A 13,346-nucleotide genomic window follows, 5' to 3' on the forward strand; every position below is an offset into this window, starting at 1 on the left:
TGCTTTTTTGCTCCATGTAGCATGGTGTTTTTGCATATTTGCGGCCACAAGAAGGCTGTCCTGCTCCCAGAAAGATGGACACCTTCTCTCTTCCCTGCGCGGTGGGGGAAAGTCGGTATCGCGGTGTCATGGAAGCAATAGGAACCGGGGAATAGGCATGGTCCAGCTTCCCCGTTCACAATGGAGGAAGTCGTTGCACATACTTACCACGGCCTATATACTTGTAGTTGACTGATGGTGGCTATTATTTTATTAGAAAAGGAAGGACATTCTGGTGCAGTGGAAGAGATGAAACAGAACATTGGAAGAAGATGGGAGTAGCACTGATAGCGCATAATTTGTCTCCTTCTGATGTCCTGTGTCTCGCACTGTTACTAGTTTTTTATGGCCCAAATTTGCACTTTATCACAGGGAGAGGTGTGCAGCTGTGTTTCAGGGCTATTTGAAAGTTGCGTGGTTCTTGAAGCTGCTTTTTGGCTGGGGCAGAAATGCTTATGTAATTACCTAAGTGAGATTTCAACTAACGTTATAGAAGATGAGAAGGTTGAAGCTTATTCTGAGCTCTCCCTTGCATGTCAGATGAAAGTGCGTTATTATTATTATTATTATTATTATTATTATTATTATTATTATTATTATTATTATTATTATTATTATTTAATATTATTTAATATTTGTCATCAGTATTAGTATGCAGCATTTACTTAGGCAGTGTTGCAAAGGATAAATATTGCTGTTTACTTGTTGACTGTGACTTTTGGCATGTTGCACTGTTCAGCAATCATTGGGAGGAATGGCGTAGATTTCCCAAATTGGCAATGTCAGTTGGTTGTGTTATCCTTATTCTGTGTACTTTCTTAGCATTGCATTCTTAGCGTTTACATTGACATCGCGTTGGCATGTCCCATCTTTTACTGGAATTTTGCATATCCTGTTAATATATTAAGAAACTCAAGTTTCATTTCGGTCCTCATGTGTGCGTTTCTCGTCTTCTGCTGCTGCAGGAGATCTCGGTGGAGAGCGTCCAAAGCATGGCACGCAGCATCCAGGACTCGGTGCGCCAGAAGGATGAGGAGATAACCCTGCTCGACAGCTGCTGTCTGCAACTGGCACTCCCACAGAAGTCTAAGTAAGGCTCGATCTCTTGCTGCTCCTCTTTTTAGGACCACCAGTACCATGCACTAACTGTGTACCTTGTGTGCCAGTCTCTGATACTTTGATTGTTACGTGAATGTCACGGGCGTAGGTGGACACACTTGTGTGAACATGAATGAGGGCCGGTGAATGCGAGTGAGTGGACGGGAGTATAAACATGAGCAAAAATGTGAGTTCGTGTGAATGAGTTGGCAGGAGTGTAAACGTGAGTGTGTTGGTGCCGTGAGTGAGCGGCTTGGCATGCACTTAGAACAACTGCCATGATGGTTCGCTGACAGTAGCTTTCTGCTGCAAAGCTTGAAGCCTCGGATTCAATCTCCAATGCTACCCTCCGATAATGGTGGAATGCAAAAGTGCTCCTATACAGTAGAATCTTGTTGATACGATACTGTTACATATGACTTCCCAGCGCCAACATTCACGATCGAGAACATAAGAAATTACCCAATTGAGCAATGCTTATTTTTTACCAGTCCGTACGTTCCCAAAAAACACGGATCTTTTGGCCCCAAGGTTCAGCACATTGCCAAACTGGGATGATATGATACCTTTTTTGATCGCTAGATCGCAATGTAAACAAGAAAATGCGTGAGGCACGCACGATCAGGAACAGTAGGCGTCTGCCCTGGCAGCTTAACTGCAATACTCACCTGCCCGTCTCATGTGAAAATGCCAGCGTGTTTTCTATTCTGGTGCCAGCAAATCTGCTTCCGGGTCGTCGCACGCCGCATTCACAGCTATCGCCAAACATACTGCCAAACATACTGCCAAACATATTGCGATAAGCGTCTTCACCTACCTATTTTACAGCGCATGGGGCATAGTGTCATTGGAAGCATTCTGCACACTTCTTGTAGGCGATAGCCCAAATGCGTCACTGTTTGCTGCTGCAGGTGGCGCAATGTGAGCGTCGCATTTCGCTCCAGCAGCATCCAGCATCGCCCACCAGCACAATTACGTTTTAATTGCACGTTGCCGTCTTAAAGGGCCCCTCACCAGGCCCAATAGCAAACTTTGGTTATACACTGGAAGTTGTTACGTGTCCTCTAGGGAGCATTCTGTCAAAAAAAAAAAATTTTCAAATCGGCTCATTAATAGCCGAGGTAGAAATATTTCAGTGTTGTGAACCCATGATTTCAGCAGTCGGGCTCCACTGCCAAGCAAGGCGCTCTCTCCACTTGCCCCGTCTAGCCTTTCCAAGCAAAATTCCTTCCCTGCGTTGTCCCATACCACACCTCGAGGATCGTGTGACACATATGTCACATGATCATTTTCACACGGTCATCATATGACCGTGTGAAACCGTGTGACCGTGTTTTTTTCGAAATAGGGTATAGCGAAAACGTGAGAAGAAAAGCGTAGTGCGGCGACAATGGCTACAAGATGGCACCAGAGTAGCCTGCGTTGTTTGGAAGGTCTGTTAGTGGTGGCTTCTGTGAATCATGCCCATGCGTCATTCACATGCTGGCTCTTGCAAACTCCAGATTAGCGAGGCAGTTGCGCCACACAACGCTCCATTTGCAACGCACCACACAGGACAGATTGTCCATGCCAGCCAGTATATTGCAACATGAAAACACATATAGAGTGGCGCTCAAATTTCGCATTAGGGAGTATCGTAATCAGTGAATTTTTTTCTCACATTTCTTTCCCCAAAACGTATGAACGAGGTTGTAGTGTACTTAGATTTAGGTGTACACTGGATGGCTAATGCTAATTCAGTCTCCTCCGTTGTAGCCGTTGGCATTGCTTTGGGATGTTAAGCCTGATACATCGATAAATTAATCATGCATTGAGCAGAATTAGTTTGTCACAGTGTTTTGCAATTGCAAAATATGTTGCCAAGAGGTGCCCATTACAGAAAAAGTCTGTTCACGTAAATAATACCCCCCCCCCCCCCGGTATATTTTAGGTCAACTTTCCTGCAAGGCAGTTCCAGGTAAACCTCAAGATCAGCCAGCATACAGTTGTACAGTTGCCGACCGATAAATCGGACACTGATAATCCGGACGTGCTCGCCAATTCGGACAGCTTCGCGGCGCCATCAACGGCCCCATAGACTTAATGTGTAAAAACAACCGATATTTCGGTCAGCCGCCAGCTCTGCATTTGAATATCTGGACTCCATCCGTGGCTGTAGCGTATGCCAACTCTGCCGCCATTATCTCCTCTGGCAACCTTGACGAGACATCAAGTATGGCTTCAGAGATTACACATAGACGGTGTTCTCTGAGGCTTTGCCCTGGTTGCTGCTCTATGCGTCTGAGATTTAACTGCAACTGCCGATCTTGGAGGCTTTGCCTCAATTGTGAGGTCGCATCAACATTGTGATCATCACATCCTTTTCCGGCACCCCCGCATATGGCCTGCTATCGCCATTCTATTTGTTGAGTTTGCCTTGTGGACAGTTTTCTGCCGTGCTGTGCTTGTTTCTTTAGTTTGCATTCCAGACAGTGCCCTGCTGGCTCCAAGAAGTATTTCTTGTGAAGTTGTAAATAGGCCGCATCAAATGGCACCAGTGGTGCCCTCACAGTCTGACTCCATATGAGCCTTATGAGTTGCAGGCCGAATGAGCCCGACTCCACAACTGAAGACGCTGAACTGCTACCTGCGACAACGAGCTCAAATGCAGACATCATTGATGACCTGCTAGGCTGCGGTGTGGCAATTCCTGCTGCCATTAGATTTGAAGACTTTGCAGGCGTCGACAGCACGGTTTCGTTGTGTGCTGAATTGAACGATGACAAAATAATTGAGCAAGTTCTCCTACCGTCAAGCAGTGGCTCTGACTTGCATATGATGTGCCATGTGCTCTGGAGCCTTCCACATGCGAATCTGACTCAAGCGCTTGCAGTCCTTGCATCGGCATACAGCATAACTCAAACCTGGCAGAAATAGAGGTGAACGTGGTTGCATGTAAGCGGAAGTGCATGCAGCAATGCATCGACCATTTGTTCCGTGCACAGGGGCCTTAAAACTTAAATAAAGTGATCTTTTTTTTTAGTTCGGACTTACTTATGTTCCCCATGGAGTTAGATTTATTGGTCATAAACTGTATATGTTTAGAGCATGTTTTATGCCTTGGAAGAGGGTAATGTTGATAGCAATGCCGTAATTTGCAACTGCTATGCATGTAGACATGTGTGGTCAGCAACTTTGTCTTCATTTGAATGGCCACCATAGCTGTCGCGAGGTAAGCACGTGTGCATTGTGAAGAGGCAGACTTGACAGTTAAGAAAGGCCTCTGTTGCCTGGAGTAGTGAAAGTTGTGACATGATCCTTATGATATCAGTGTTTACCTGTAAAGGTAAGTAGCTGGCAAAAGACTGAATAGTGGACGGTCAAAGGTAGCTTGCTTCTGTCCCTATATTTCGACATCCTTGAAATGCAGGTCCCAGAAAGTACAAGTTAGTTTCCAGCTGTCAAGCCCTGCTGTTAAAAGAGACTGGACTACTGACCTGCGCCTCGCAAAGCTGGCTTTGGGTAAGTGGGCTAAAGTTGCCTTACCAGCCACTTATCGGTATGCTGGCGCTTTTCTTATAAGCCAGAAATGTGCTTCCTGCCTGGCATGTTGTGTTGTCATTCAGTGCTGATATTATTCTGTGTATTTCAGACTTCCTAGACATTTTGAACAGGTATACGGATTCTTAAGAAGAGGTGCTCAACTATTCAAAACCTTTAAATATTGAAGCACATAATTGACAATTTATTTGGACTTCGAACAGAGCCATTAGGCAATTTGGAATCCTTTCAGTACATTCTGAGGTTCAGAAGCTCCTTACAATGGATATTTATTTATTTGGAAATGAAAATATATGCATAGAAAACAGAGTGGTGTGTGTGGCGCACGTAAAACTCCTAGGGTTAGCATTGATGCATAATTTTCTTTCCCTAGTGTACTCACAGCATTTCTCTTCGTTTTCTTGTGACCACAGACAAACATAAATGGCAGTAACAGAAATTTCAGTTTACAGAAGAAAACACTGTGACGACAAAGCTTAACTGCTATAACAAAACAAGGTATTTTGTAGCAACCTCTATGACACTAGGTACATGCTGCTCTCCTAAAGTGTGCGTGAATGTGTTGAGTATGTGTACCAAGGTTAATGGATGACGATAGAAAGTAGCATGCAAATGGCAGCATCATGGGAATCCTGGGGGAAGGCGCTTCATCGTCTGCTCCACTTGCAGCTAGCTGCCTGCGTAGTTGTGCCTTCTCTAACTGGAGTAAACCTTTTTGTCTACCATCTGTGCTAACCGTAGGACAAGTTACATAACACAACAAAGATAAGCGTGACCTAAGTGGTCACAAAATGCTTTACCGGTATCGCAGCCATCATATCACTTCTCCATGCACTCAGTGCGCCGAGTGCATTTGTGCTTCGGCACCCGCTTTTTGCCTGCAGGGTAGGGGCATGCAAATGCTTGAATATCAGAAAATTGAATCGGATAGTGAATGTTCGAGTAATTCAAATTGTGAATTGAATACCTTCTATTCGATTTTTCGAACATTCAATACAGTCGAACACGGATATAATGAACCCACATATTTCGAATTATTTTCTGTATCGAACTCGTAAATTATCCCCTTGAAAATTCTGTGTAAAAGTATAGAAATTTGTACGTTTATATCGAACGATATTTTTACCCACCATTGGATATATAGAACGCCACGCAATCTCGGCACTCGCTGCACCCGCGTGCTCCGCGCCTCCCCTGAAAGGCTCGGAAAATGTGAGAGCGAGAGGGAGGGAGGCTCAGACGGTACTCCCGCTGCGCACGCTCTCCAACTTGCGGCAACACCCTGCTTGCGGAACTGCTTTTATTTTTCTCTCTCCCAATGTCTCTCATCCTTCCCCCGCGTAACCATAGTGATTGGCTCGGAAAAGGTAGCCAGGAACGAAGGCGGCGGGGGCCTCCTCCTTTTGCCTTTTTTTTCTTGTTGCTTTTTCACGAGTTTTGCTCAGCCAACCACAGCTCGTACCTTTCGTACGTCGCTGTCGCCCTCGGAGGTGGCCATCGCGAGCGCTTTGTTGGCGGTGGCTGCGCACATGAATTCTTGTGTTTTGTGCGCGTTCTTGTGTTTCGTGTTCGTTATTGTTTTGCGTGCGTCTCACGACACGTGTGACTGGATCGTGGTGAGCTGACGCGGAAGCAATGGCCGCAGCAAGCACAAGCAGCGTCAAGAAGTGCAAGAACCTGGACTTTGCGACAAATATGAAAGCCATTCAGCGTGTTGAGGCGGGCGAGAAAAGTGTGACGGTGGCAGACGACTTCAGGATTCCTCGGAGCACTCTAAGCACCTTGTTAAAAAACAAGGCGGCCATAAAGTCGAAAGTGGCGAAGTTACGAACGTCGGGAGCTTGTCGTGTGCGCGCTCCTGCCCACGAGAAAGTTGAAAAGGCCCTCTATGCGTGGTTTTTAGAGGTGTGGGCTAAGAACATTCCGGTGGATGGCCCAATGCTAATGGCTAAAGCCAAATGGTTTGCCGCTGCACTCGGTGATGACAACTTCGCCGACAACACAGGGTGGCTGCAGAGGTTTAAGAATTGCCATAAGATAGTTGGCAAAACCATTTCTGGGGAAAGCGGAGTCGTCATCAGCCAGGATATCCAGCAGTGGATTTCGAAGGAATGGCCGGAAATTTGCGCGAAGTTTTCATCTGCGGAAATCTTCAGCGCCGACGAGACCGGGTTGTTTTGGCAGATGCTGCCCAGCAAGACGCTCGACGTCCGGGGCAGCACATGTCACGGGGGGCAAGATGAGCAAAGTCTGCGTGAGCGTTCTGCTCGCTGCTAACATGGATGGCTCTCAAAAGCTCCAGCCCTTTGTGATTGGCAAAGCAAGGGCACCGCGCTGCTTCAAAAACTGTAAGCAGCTCCCCGTTCGCTACGCCTTCAATAAGAAGGCGTGGATGACGCGTCAGCTGTTCACAGAATGGCTGCAAGCGTGGGACGCCGAACTGGGCAAATCGGGGCGTCACGCTTGCCTCCTCGTCGATAACTGCTCGGCCCATCACACCACCTGCAAGCTCGAAAACATCGCGCTCAAGTTTCTGCCGGCGAACACGACAGCAAGGTGTCAGCCGCTCGACCAGGGCATCATTAAGGGGGGATGAGGGTCTTGAAAACTTTTTTTTTTATTTCTTAACGTATCTTCCTGAAAATTCGCATGCAGATATATCTTTCAATGCTGATTCCAAATATATATTCAGATTTGATATATCCCATTTAGAAATGAAGATATCGCAAAATAACTTATCCCACATAGGTCTTTTGTTACGGGCCATTATGGTAATTTCTTAATTAAAAAAACTAGTTTTAAAGAATAGCTGTCATTTCCAAGGACCTACTGCACATCCTAAAGCTAAAGAAATTTTTTAAAAGTCATCATATAGGTCATGAATGAATATCAAAGTAGGAAGAAAAAAACAATGCAGGAGTAATTAGCTTACACCTGACCTAATTGCTAGTCTATTTGGTTTAATGAAAAATGGAAAGCTTTAGGATGCAGCTGAGGTTTCACTGAAAAAAATGATACCTAATTCAATAAAATCAGTTGATGCAAACATTATGAAAAGTTCCGTAAGGCAAAGGCATTTGATCGAAAAAGCAAAGCTGAGAAAATTGCATTCAAAGTTTTGCTTACTCTGCCACTTTTGTTTACCTATCACATGGAAAAATTTAATGCTTTAGCATGCAGCCCAGTCATTACTGAACACAATAACACCAAACTCACAGAAATCTGTTCATGTAAAGATTGTGAAAACTTCTGTATTGCGTTGGCCTTTGACAAAAAAAAAGCTCAAAAAGTCACCTGCTATTTTCTATGAATCTGCCACACATTCACAAAAGTCCTGGGCAGTAGTCCTGGGTTCTGTCAGGCTTGTGTTTCTTGGCCATCCTCTTCTTCACCTTTTCAGCGTTGGTGTGACTTTTATCAGACCTGCACAGCCTCTGCTTATCTTTCTCAAGGCTCCTACGAATGAGGCAGCTCCCAGGACTGTAACCAAGCTGTGCTGCAACAGCTCTGCTGGTTGCTGCCATTCCTTGGTTGAAGCGAGAAACTGCTTCTGCAACAGCTCTTTCAACAGCCAGCAAAGAGTCATGCGTGTTCTTGGAGCTTTGGCTCCAAATGACAGAGTGTAGGCACTCAATGGCGTTCTGTGTCATGCCATCTTTGCAGCGCTCCAAGAGGGCCTCGTCGCCCAGCCTTGCAAAGATTGGCTCAAGAGCAGTGCGAACGTGGCCTGGCAGAGGGTTTTTGTGTGGTGACGGCTCCACTTGGTTCGCCAAAGCACGATTGAAGGCACACCACGAATCAACCCCTTGAGGACAGCAACTGTGGTCTGGGGCTTCATCTGTCGAGGTCATGTGCAACAGCGTGGCATGCACTGCCTTTTTCATGCCTGCAACGTCGTGGCTGTGGCTCCGCAAGGCATACCCATAGTAGTTTGTAATTTTCTTTATCTTATCTTGGGTGAGGTTGCCCTTTCCGCCAAGAGATTCTCCTTGTGCCTTCTTCTTCTCCACCAAGTTGCGAAGAGCCGTCCCCATCCGCTTGTGGACATGGTTCAAGCAGTCTTTCTTTTCAATGGATATATATCCATACACTTCTCCTGAGGTCAATGCATGAAAGGTGCGGCTATCACCATCAGAAAGTATAGTTGTGTACCGCAACCCATTTTTTTCCAGAGACCTGTTGAACAAAATGATAGCTGCTTCAGTCTCCATCCGGCCGGCATTGCAGTCGATGTTTTTCATGCACTTGTGGTTCATAGCCCAGTCACCGTACCCATCATCACTGGGATCAGGTGCCCCTTGGCACCCACGACAGTACCTCGAGAGCACAACATGGTCCAGTACTAGGCCAGTGTATAGCTCTATGATGCAGCCTACTGCAATATTTGAATTGTGACCACGTGTTTTCCATGTGCCATCAAATATGACATCTACATTTCCTGGTGGATTCAGGAAGTTCTTGTACATGTCCTTCACCACTTTGACGCTTGCTGCTTCTGTAGCAGTAGCTACTGCCTGGCAAGCTTTCACCATGGTGTCCATATGCCCCCTGAAAGTCTTGTGGTGAAGTCCTTGGTGAGAGAGGTTCATGGTGGCACAAAAATCTGCTAGGGCAGTCGCTCCCTTGCCTATACTTTGAATTCCCTTCATTGCCCGCAAATTGACTTCAAAGGGCGTGATGTTGGATTTCCCGGGCACTCGTGGCGACGAGAAGTGCCGCTCGGCGAAATCGCAATTTGAGCATGTGAGCTCCAACTTCACTGCTAGGCCGTATTCTCTCTCACTGCACTTTGCGAGTTGGAGAGTGGTCATCCCACACTTGCTGCAGCTTGTGGACACAAACATCTTCTTTAGCACTGAGAGATCAACGATGATGTACTCTGTGCCGCGATCGTCATCTTCACTTGCTGTGCCGACGTTCATTAGCTCGAACTTGCGGGAAGTCGCGGACTGCTTCGCCAATGAAGTTTTAACGTTGTCTGCGTAATTTTCGCGCCCCGCGCACTCCGCCTCCGTGAAAAACACCGTGTCGAAGCGTTGAGCACGCGAGCTCGGTTCAGCCGCGTCCGTCGGCACCGAAGCGGCGTGCGGAAACGCCGAAGTCAACGTTAGGCTTAGGTCAGCCGGCTCGGCCGCTTCCGACGACACGGAATCCGAAGCGACTTGCAGCGTCTCAAAAGTTGGCATTTTCGATGGGCTTAGTCCAGGCGCATCCACCGGCACTGCACAGACTTGCGGTAACGAAGTTGACACTGATCGGCACTGTCCAGCCGCGTCCACAGGCGAAGCTAGCGTCGACGGGGTTTGTTCAGCCGCGTCCACCGGCGAAGCTGTTGTTGGCGAGCTCAGTCCTGCCGCATCCACCAAGGGCACAGCAGCTTGCGGCATCACCGAAGCTGTAGTTCTCGACGATGTAGCGCTGTTCTTATTCCATGCGCGTCTCTTTTTGCCGACTGCTTTTCGCGTGCTTGCTTTCAAGCGCGCGTCTCGCGCCATCGTGACACGCGGAACAAAGCCACCAGGCACGCAAAAGCAAGAAATTCGTGGTTAAAAGAAGCGACCCAATAGCCAAAATATCTAGAAGAACGATAAAGAAAAAGGCAGAACGAAAAATACTAGGAAACAAAGAGGAGCTCGAAAAATGACGTGCGTCCAGGCGAAAGCAGACGACGTGAAGGAGTCGGACAACGCGGCCGCGGAAGGCGAAGCATACGTCACGGCCAATCAGAGGGCTGCGCCTCGAGGAGGCGCCCGGTTCACCCAATCAGCGGCTGTCTCGCGACGATTTCCCGCTTGAGAACGGGTGCCAATCCCTCCGCTGCACGAGGGTCTACAGCGTGCCGAGGGGCGCCAGAATGGAGAGCGGGAAACCAGCTTTCAAACGAGACCAAGATGGCGCCGATCGGTACGCGTCGCGCGGAGCTACGGCAGCTTGAAAATGAGGCAAATCTTCGCGCTTGGCGTTCAATTTCGGCTCACCGACGTTTATAAATTACCGTTTATTTTATACTTCGAGTAGGAATTGCGCCATAATATTTTGTAGAGGCATAGTTGGGACATTAAGGACTTCAAAAACGCAATTTTTGAAAATTGCCATTTTTGACCATTTTTCGCGATTTCAAGACCCGCGTCCCCCCTTAAGTCGTTCAAAGTCGGCTACAGGAGGCGACTCATTGATAGGCTTTTGGTGAACCTCCGCATGGGCACAGAGCTTAAGGTTGACCTGCTGGGGGCCATTCAAATGATGACGGGCGCCTGGAGAGACGTGAAGCAGGATACTGTGGCCAACTGCTTCCGGAAGGCAGGCCTCGTGACAGCCAAACTTCCTGAAACCTGCGAAGACGGCGACGGCGACAACGAGTGCATGGACGACGCGTTTCGCGAGTTGTCGTCCCTTTTCCCGGCTGCCGTTCCAGCCGAAGTGTCTGCTGACGATTATGTGAACGTTGACAGCAATGTTCAGGCTGTTGCGAGCCTCGCCGACGAGGATATTGTAGCTGCAGTCGGAGGGACCCAGGCTGACAGCTCGAGTGGCGACGAAGATCGTCCGGACGAGGGCGCGGCTACACACTTGTACTCCGCCGCTGAAGTGGCGGCAGCGTTCAGCTTGATTCGCCGTTGTTGCAGCGACATGGAAGGAACCGGGCTTTCGCACCTGAACAGCCTCGATAAGATCGAGGTTGGCGTCTTTAATTTCATTTGCAAGGCGAAGAAGCAGACCAACATAAGCGATTTTTTTTCACGCAAATAAAGCATTACGTTGCGTCGTGTGTGCGGAAATAGTTGTCATTCTTGAATGCGCCGATCGGTAGGTCATCGTCCGCCACAGGTAAAGTCTCTGGGCCTGTATTTTTTATATCGAATTTTTGATATATCGAATTAATTCGCGATCCCCTTCGAGTTCGATATATCCGTGTTTGACTGTATATTCGCCGTAGGGACCCACGGAGTGCCACATGTTGCATGCGTCGCTGTGCCCCTCATGCTCCATGCTGCCCAAGCTAGTGTTTTATTTTGTTTTCGGAGGATAAGGAGCGTTGAGCGCGCTGCAGACAGGCTGCCTCAGCTGACACGATAGTGTACTTTGTCACTGCGAGTGCTCCCTGACGTCGTCCCGATACAAGGACAGCACACACAGTGCCTAAATGCCACAATTCACAGAACGGTGCAGCATCGGCCAAGGCTGTCTCCGTTGGTACAGTGAAAGCTCGTTAATTCACGACTCGTTAATTTGAAATTTTGGATAATTCGAAGTAGCTACCGCGGTCCTTCCAGCAATGTATTGAAAGCAATATGTAACACATCTCGCTAATTCACACTGAAATCTGCACCGTCACCGATAATTTGAACTCCAAGCCATCGTGGGTGGGAAGAGTGCTGGTGCGCGGGAGCACGTCAGTGACGATGGCGGTGCCAAGCGACCCGCACAGCTTTTCTTTTTCCATCTGCGGCCCTTTGTTTAGGGCTGAGTGGAGAGAGACACGTTTGCACCTGGCCAGGCATGGCCAACGCTTCTCATGCAGGTCGCTTCTCTCCCGTGAGGTTCCATACAAAGCTCAAGGGTGATAAAATCATTGCAGTGCGCTGTATGCTGTCTGTGCAAGTGAAAGCGTGCGAGGGCGAGCTGGTGTACGTGGTCAATCTCGCGTGCGCAAGTGAGGAAGGGGGGGGGGGATGCACACCCTCTCCTGTCGGACGCGAGGCACAGCGGTGAGGCGGAGGGAGGGAGAGAGTGTGGGGGGGGGGGGCGACGTTATTCTTCGGCGACTACTGCTTACGGTGCGGCCATGCGAGCACCATATCTTCAAAGTGATTTGCAATGTGGCAAAAGTGCGCGCCTGCATTGGCTTCTTCTTCAAAGCGATTTGCGATGTTTGCGATGTTTGCGACGTTTGCGATCTGTGATATTTTGTAAAGTGTGAAGATTGAACTGATTAGCCGCCAATAAGCATCCAGATCGTGTTGGGTATGTGGCCACAAACTTCACATCGTTTCAGCTGCTGACTCAACACATTTTCGTGCGTAAGGCCAGCGTACGCAGACAGTGCGAGACATTTCATGTACCTCGAAGTGCACGAAAGCTTGAGCTCAGACTGGCTCGCATTGCTATGCCCGGCCACAGAGACCAGTCAGAGCATGCAGTTTTGCAAGCATTTTGATGCCGAGCGGCCTCATCGTAGCACCCTGCAGCAGCTGCAGTGTCTAACTACACAGCGCATGGCCTCCAAAGCCAAAACTGACTCTCACAGATCTCGCAATGCCCTCAGTGCTGCAGGCAACGCTCACTTCTAAAGTCGTCAATTGGTTGTAGCAGTTGCTGAAGTAGATGACATTGCTTTTATCACTTCAAGCATGGCTTTCAGCCTGTGCTTGAAAATGTCTTCTGAGGACAAGGAGGTAGAACTTCAATTCAAAACTGTTCAGGCTGTAGATTTGCTTGGAAGTATCAGATGAGCAGCTGCCATTGCTCAAATGCGATTGCCATTGTTGCCCTCTTGCAGACCCCAACAACATGCCAGCTTGGGATGTGCCAGAACTGGACAAGCGGCCGTCCAGCAAGCTACCTCTTCTCGTTCGGTTGACGCCCCTCTACCCTGCCTCAACGCCCACAGAGGTAGCTTCTGCCACTGCTTTCCCTGGCATGTATTTTAAGGTTTGCGGATGTGCTGT

At 48.2% G+C, this 13,346-nt stretch overlaps 1 protein-coding gene across 4 annotated transcripts in view; it reads left to right on the forward strand.

Annotated features, from left to right (window-relative positions):
* Positions 1 to 13,346, forward strand: part of LOC135912564 (rho guanine nucleotide exchange factor 10-like protein) — an 83,119-nt gene that overhangs the window by 39,549 nt on the left and 30,224 nt on the right. For all 4 annotated transcript variants that reach the window (XM_065445048.1, XM_065445051.1, XM_065445049.1 and 1 more), the window contains 3 exons: positions 1,005 to 1,129; positions 4,547 to 4,638; positions 13,178 to 13,290. In XM_065445048.1, coding sequence (XP_065301120.1) covers positions 1,005 to 1,129; positions 4,547 to 4,638; positions 13,178 to 13,290 — 330 coding nt within the window. The remainder of the gene's footprint in view (positions 1 to 1,004; positions 1,130 to 4,546; positions 4,639 to 13,177; positions 13,291 to 13,346) is intronic.

This window comes from Dermacentor albipictus, chromosome 2, assembly GCF_038994185.2.
Source record: "Dermacentor albipictus isolate Rhodes 1998 colony chromosome 2, USDA_Dalb.pri_finalv2, whole genome shotgun sequence".
In the NCBI taxonomy this organism is placed as follows: domain Eukaryota; kingdom Metazoa; phylum Arthropoda; class Arachnida; order Ixodida; family Ixodidae; genus Dermacentor; species Dermacentor albipictus.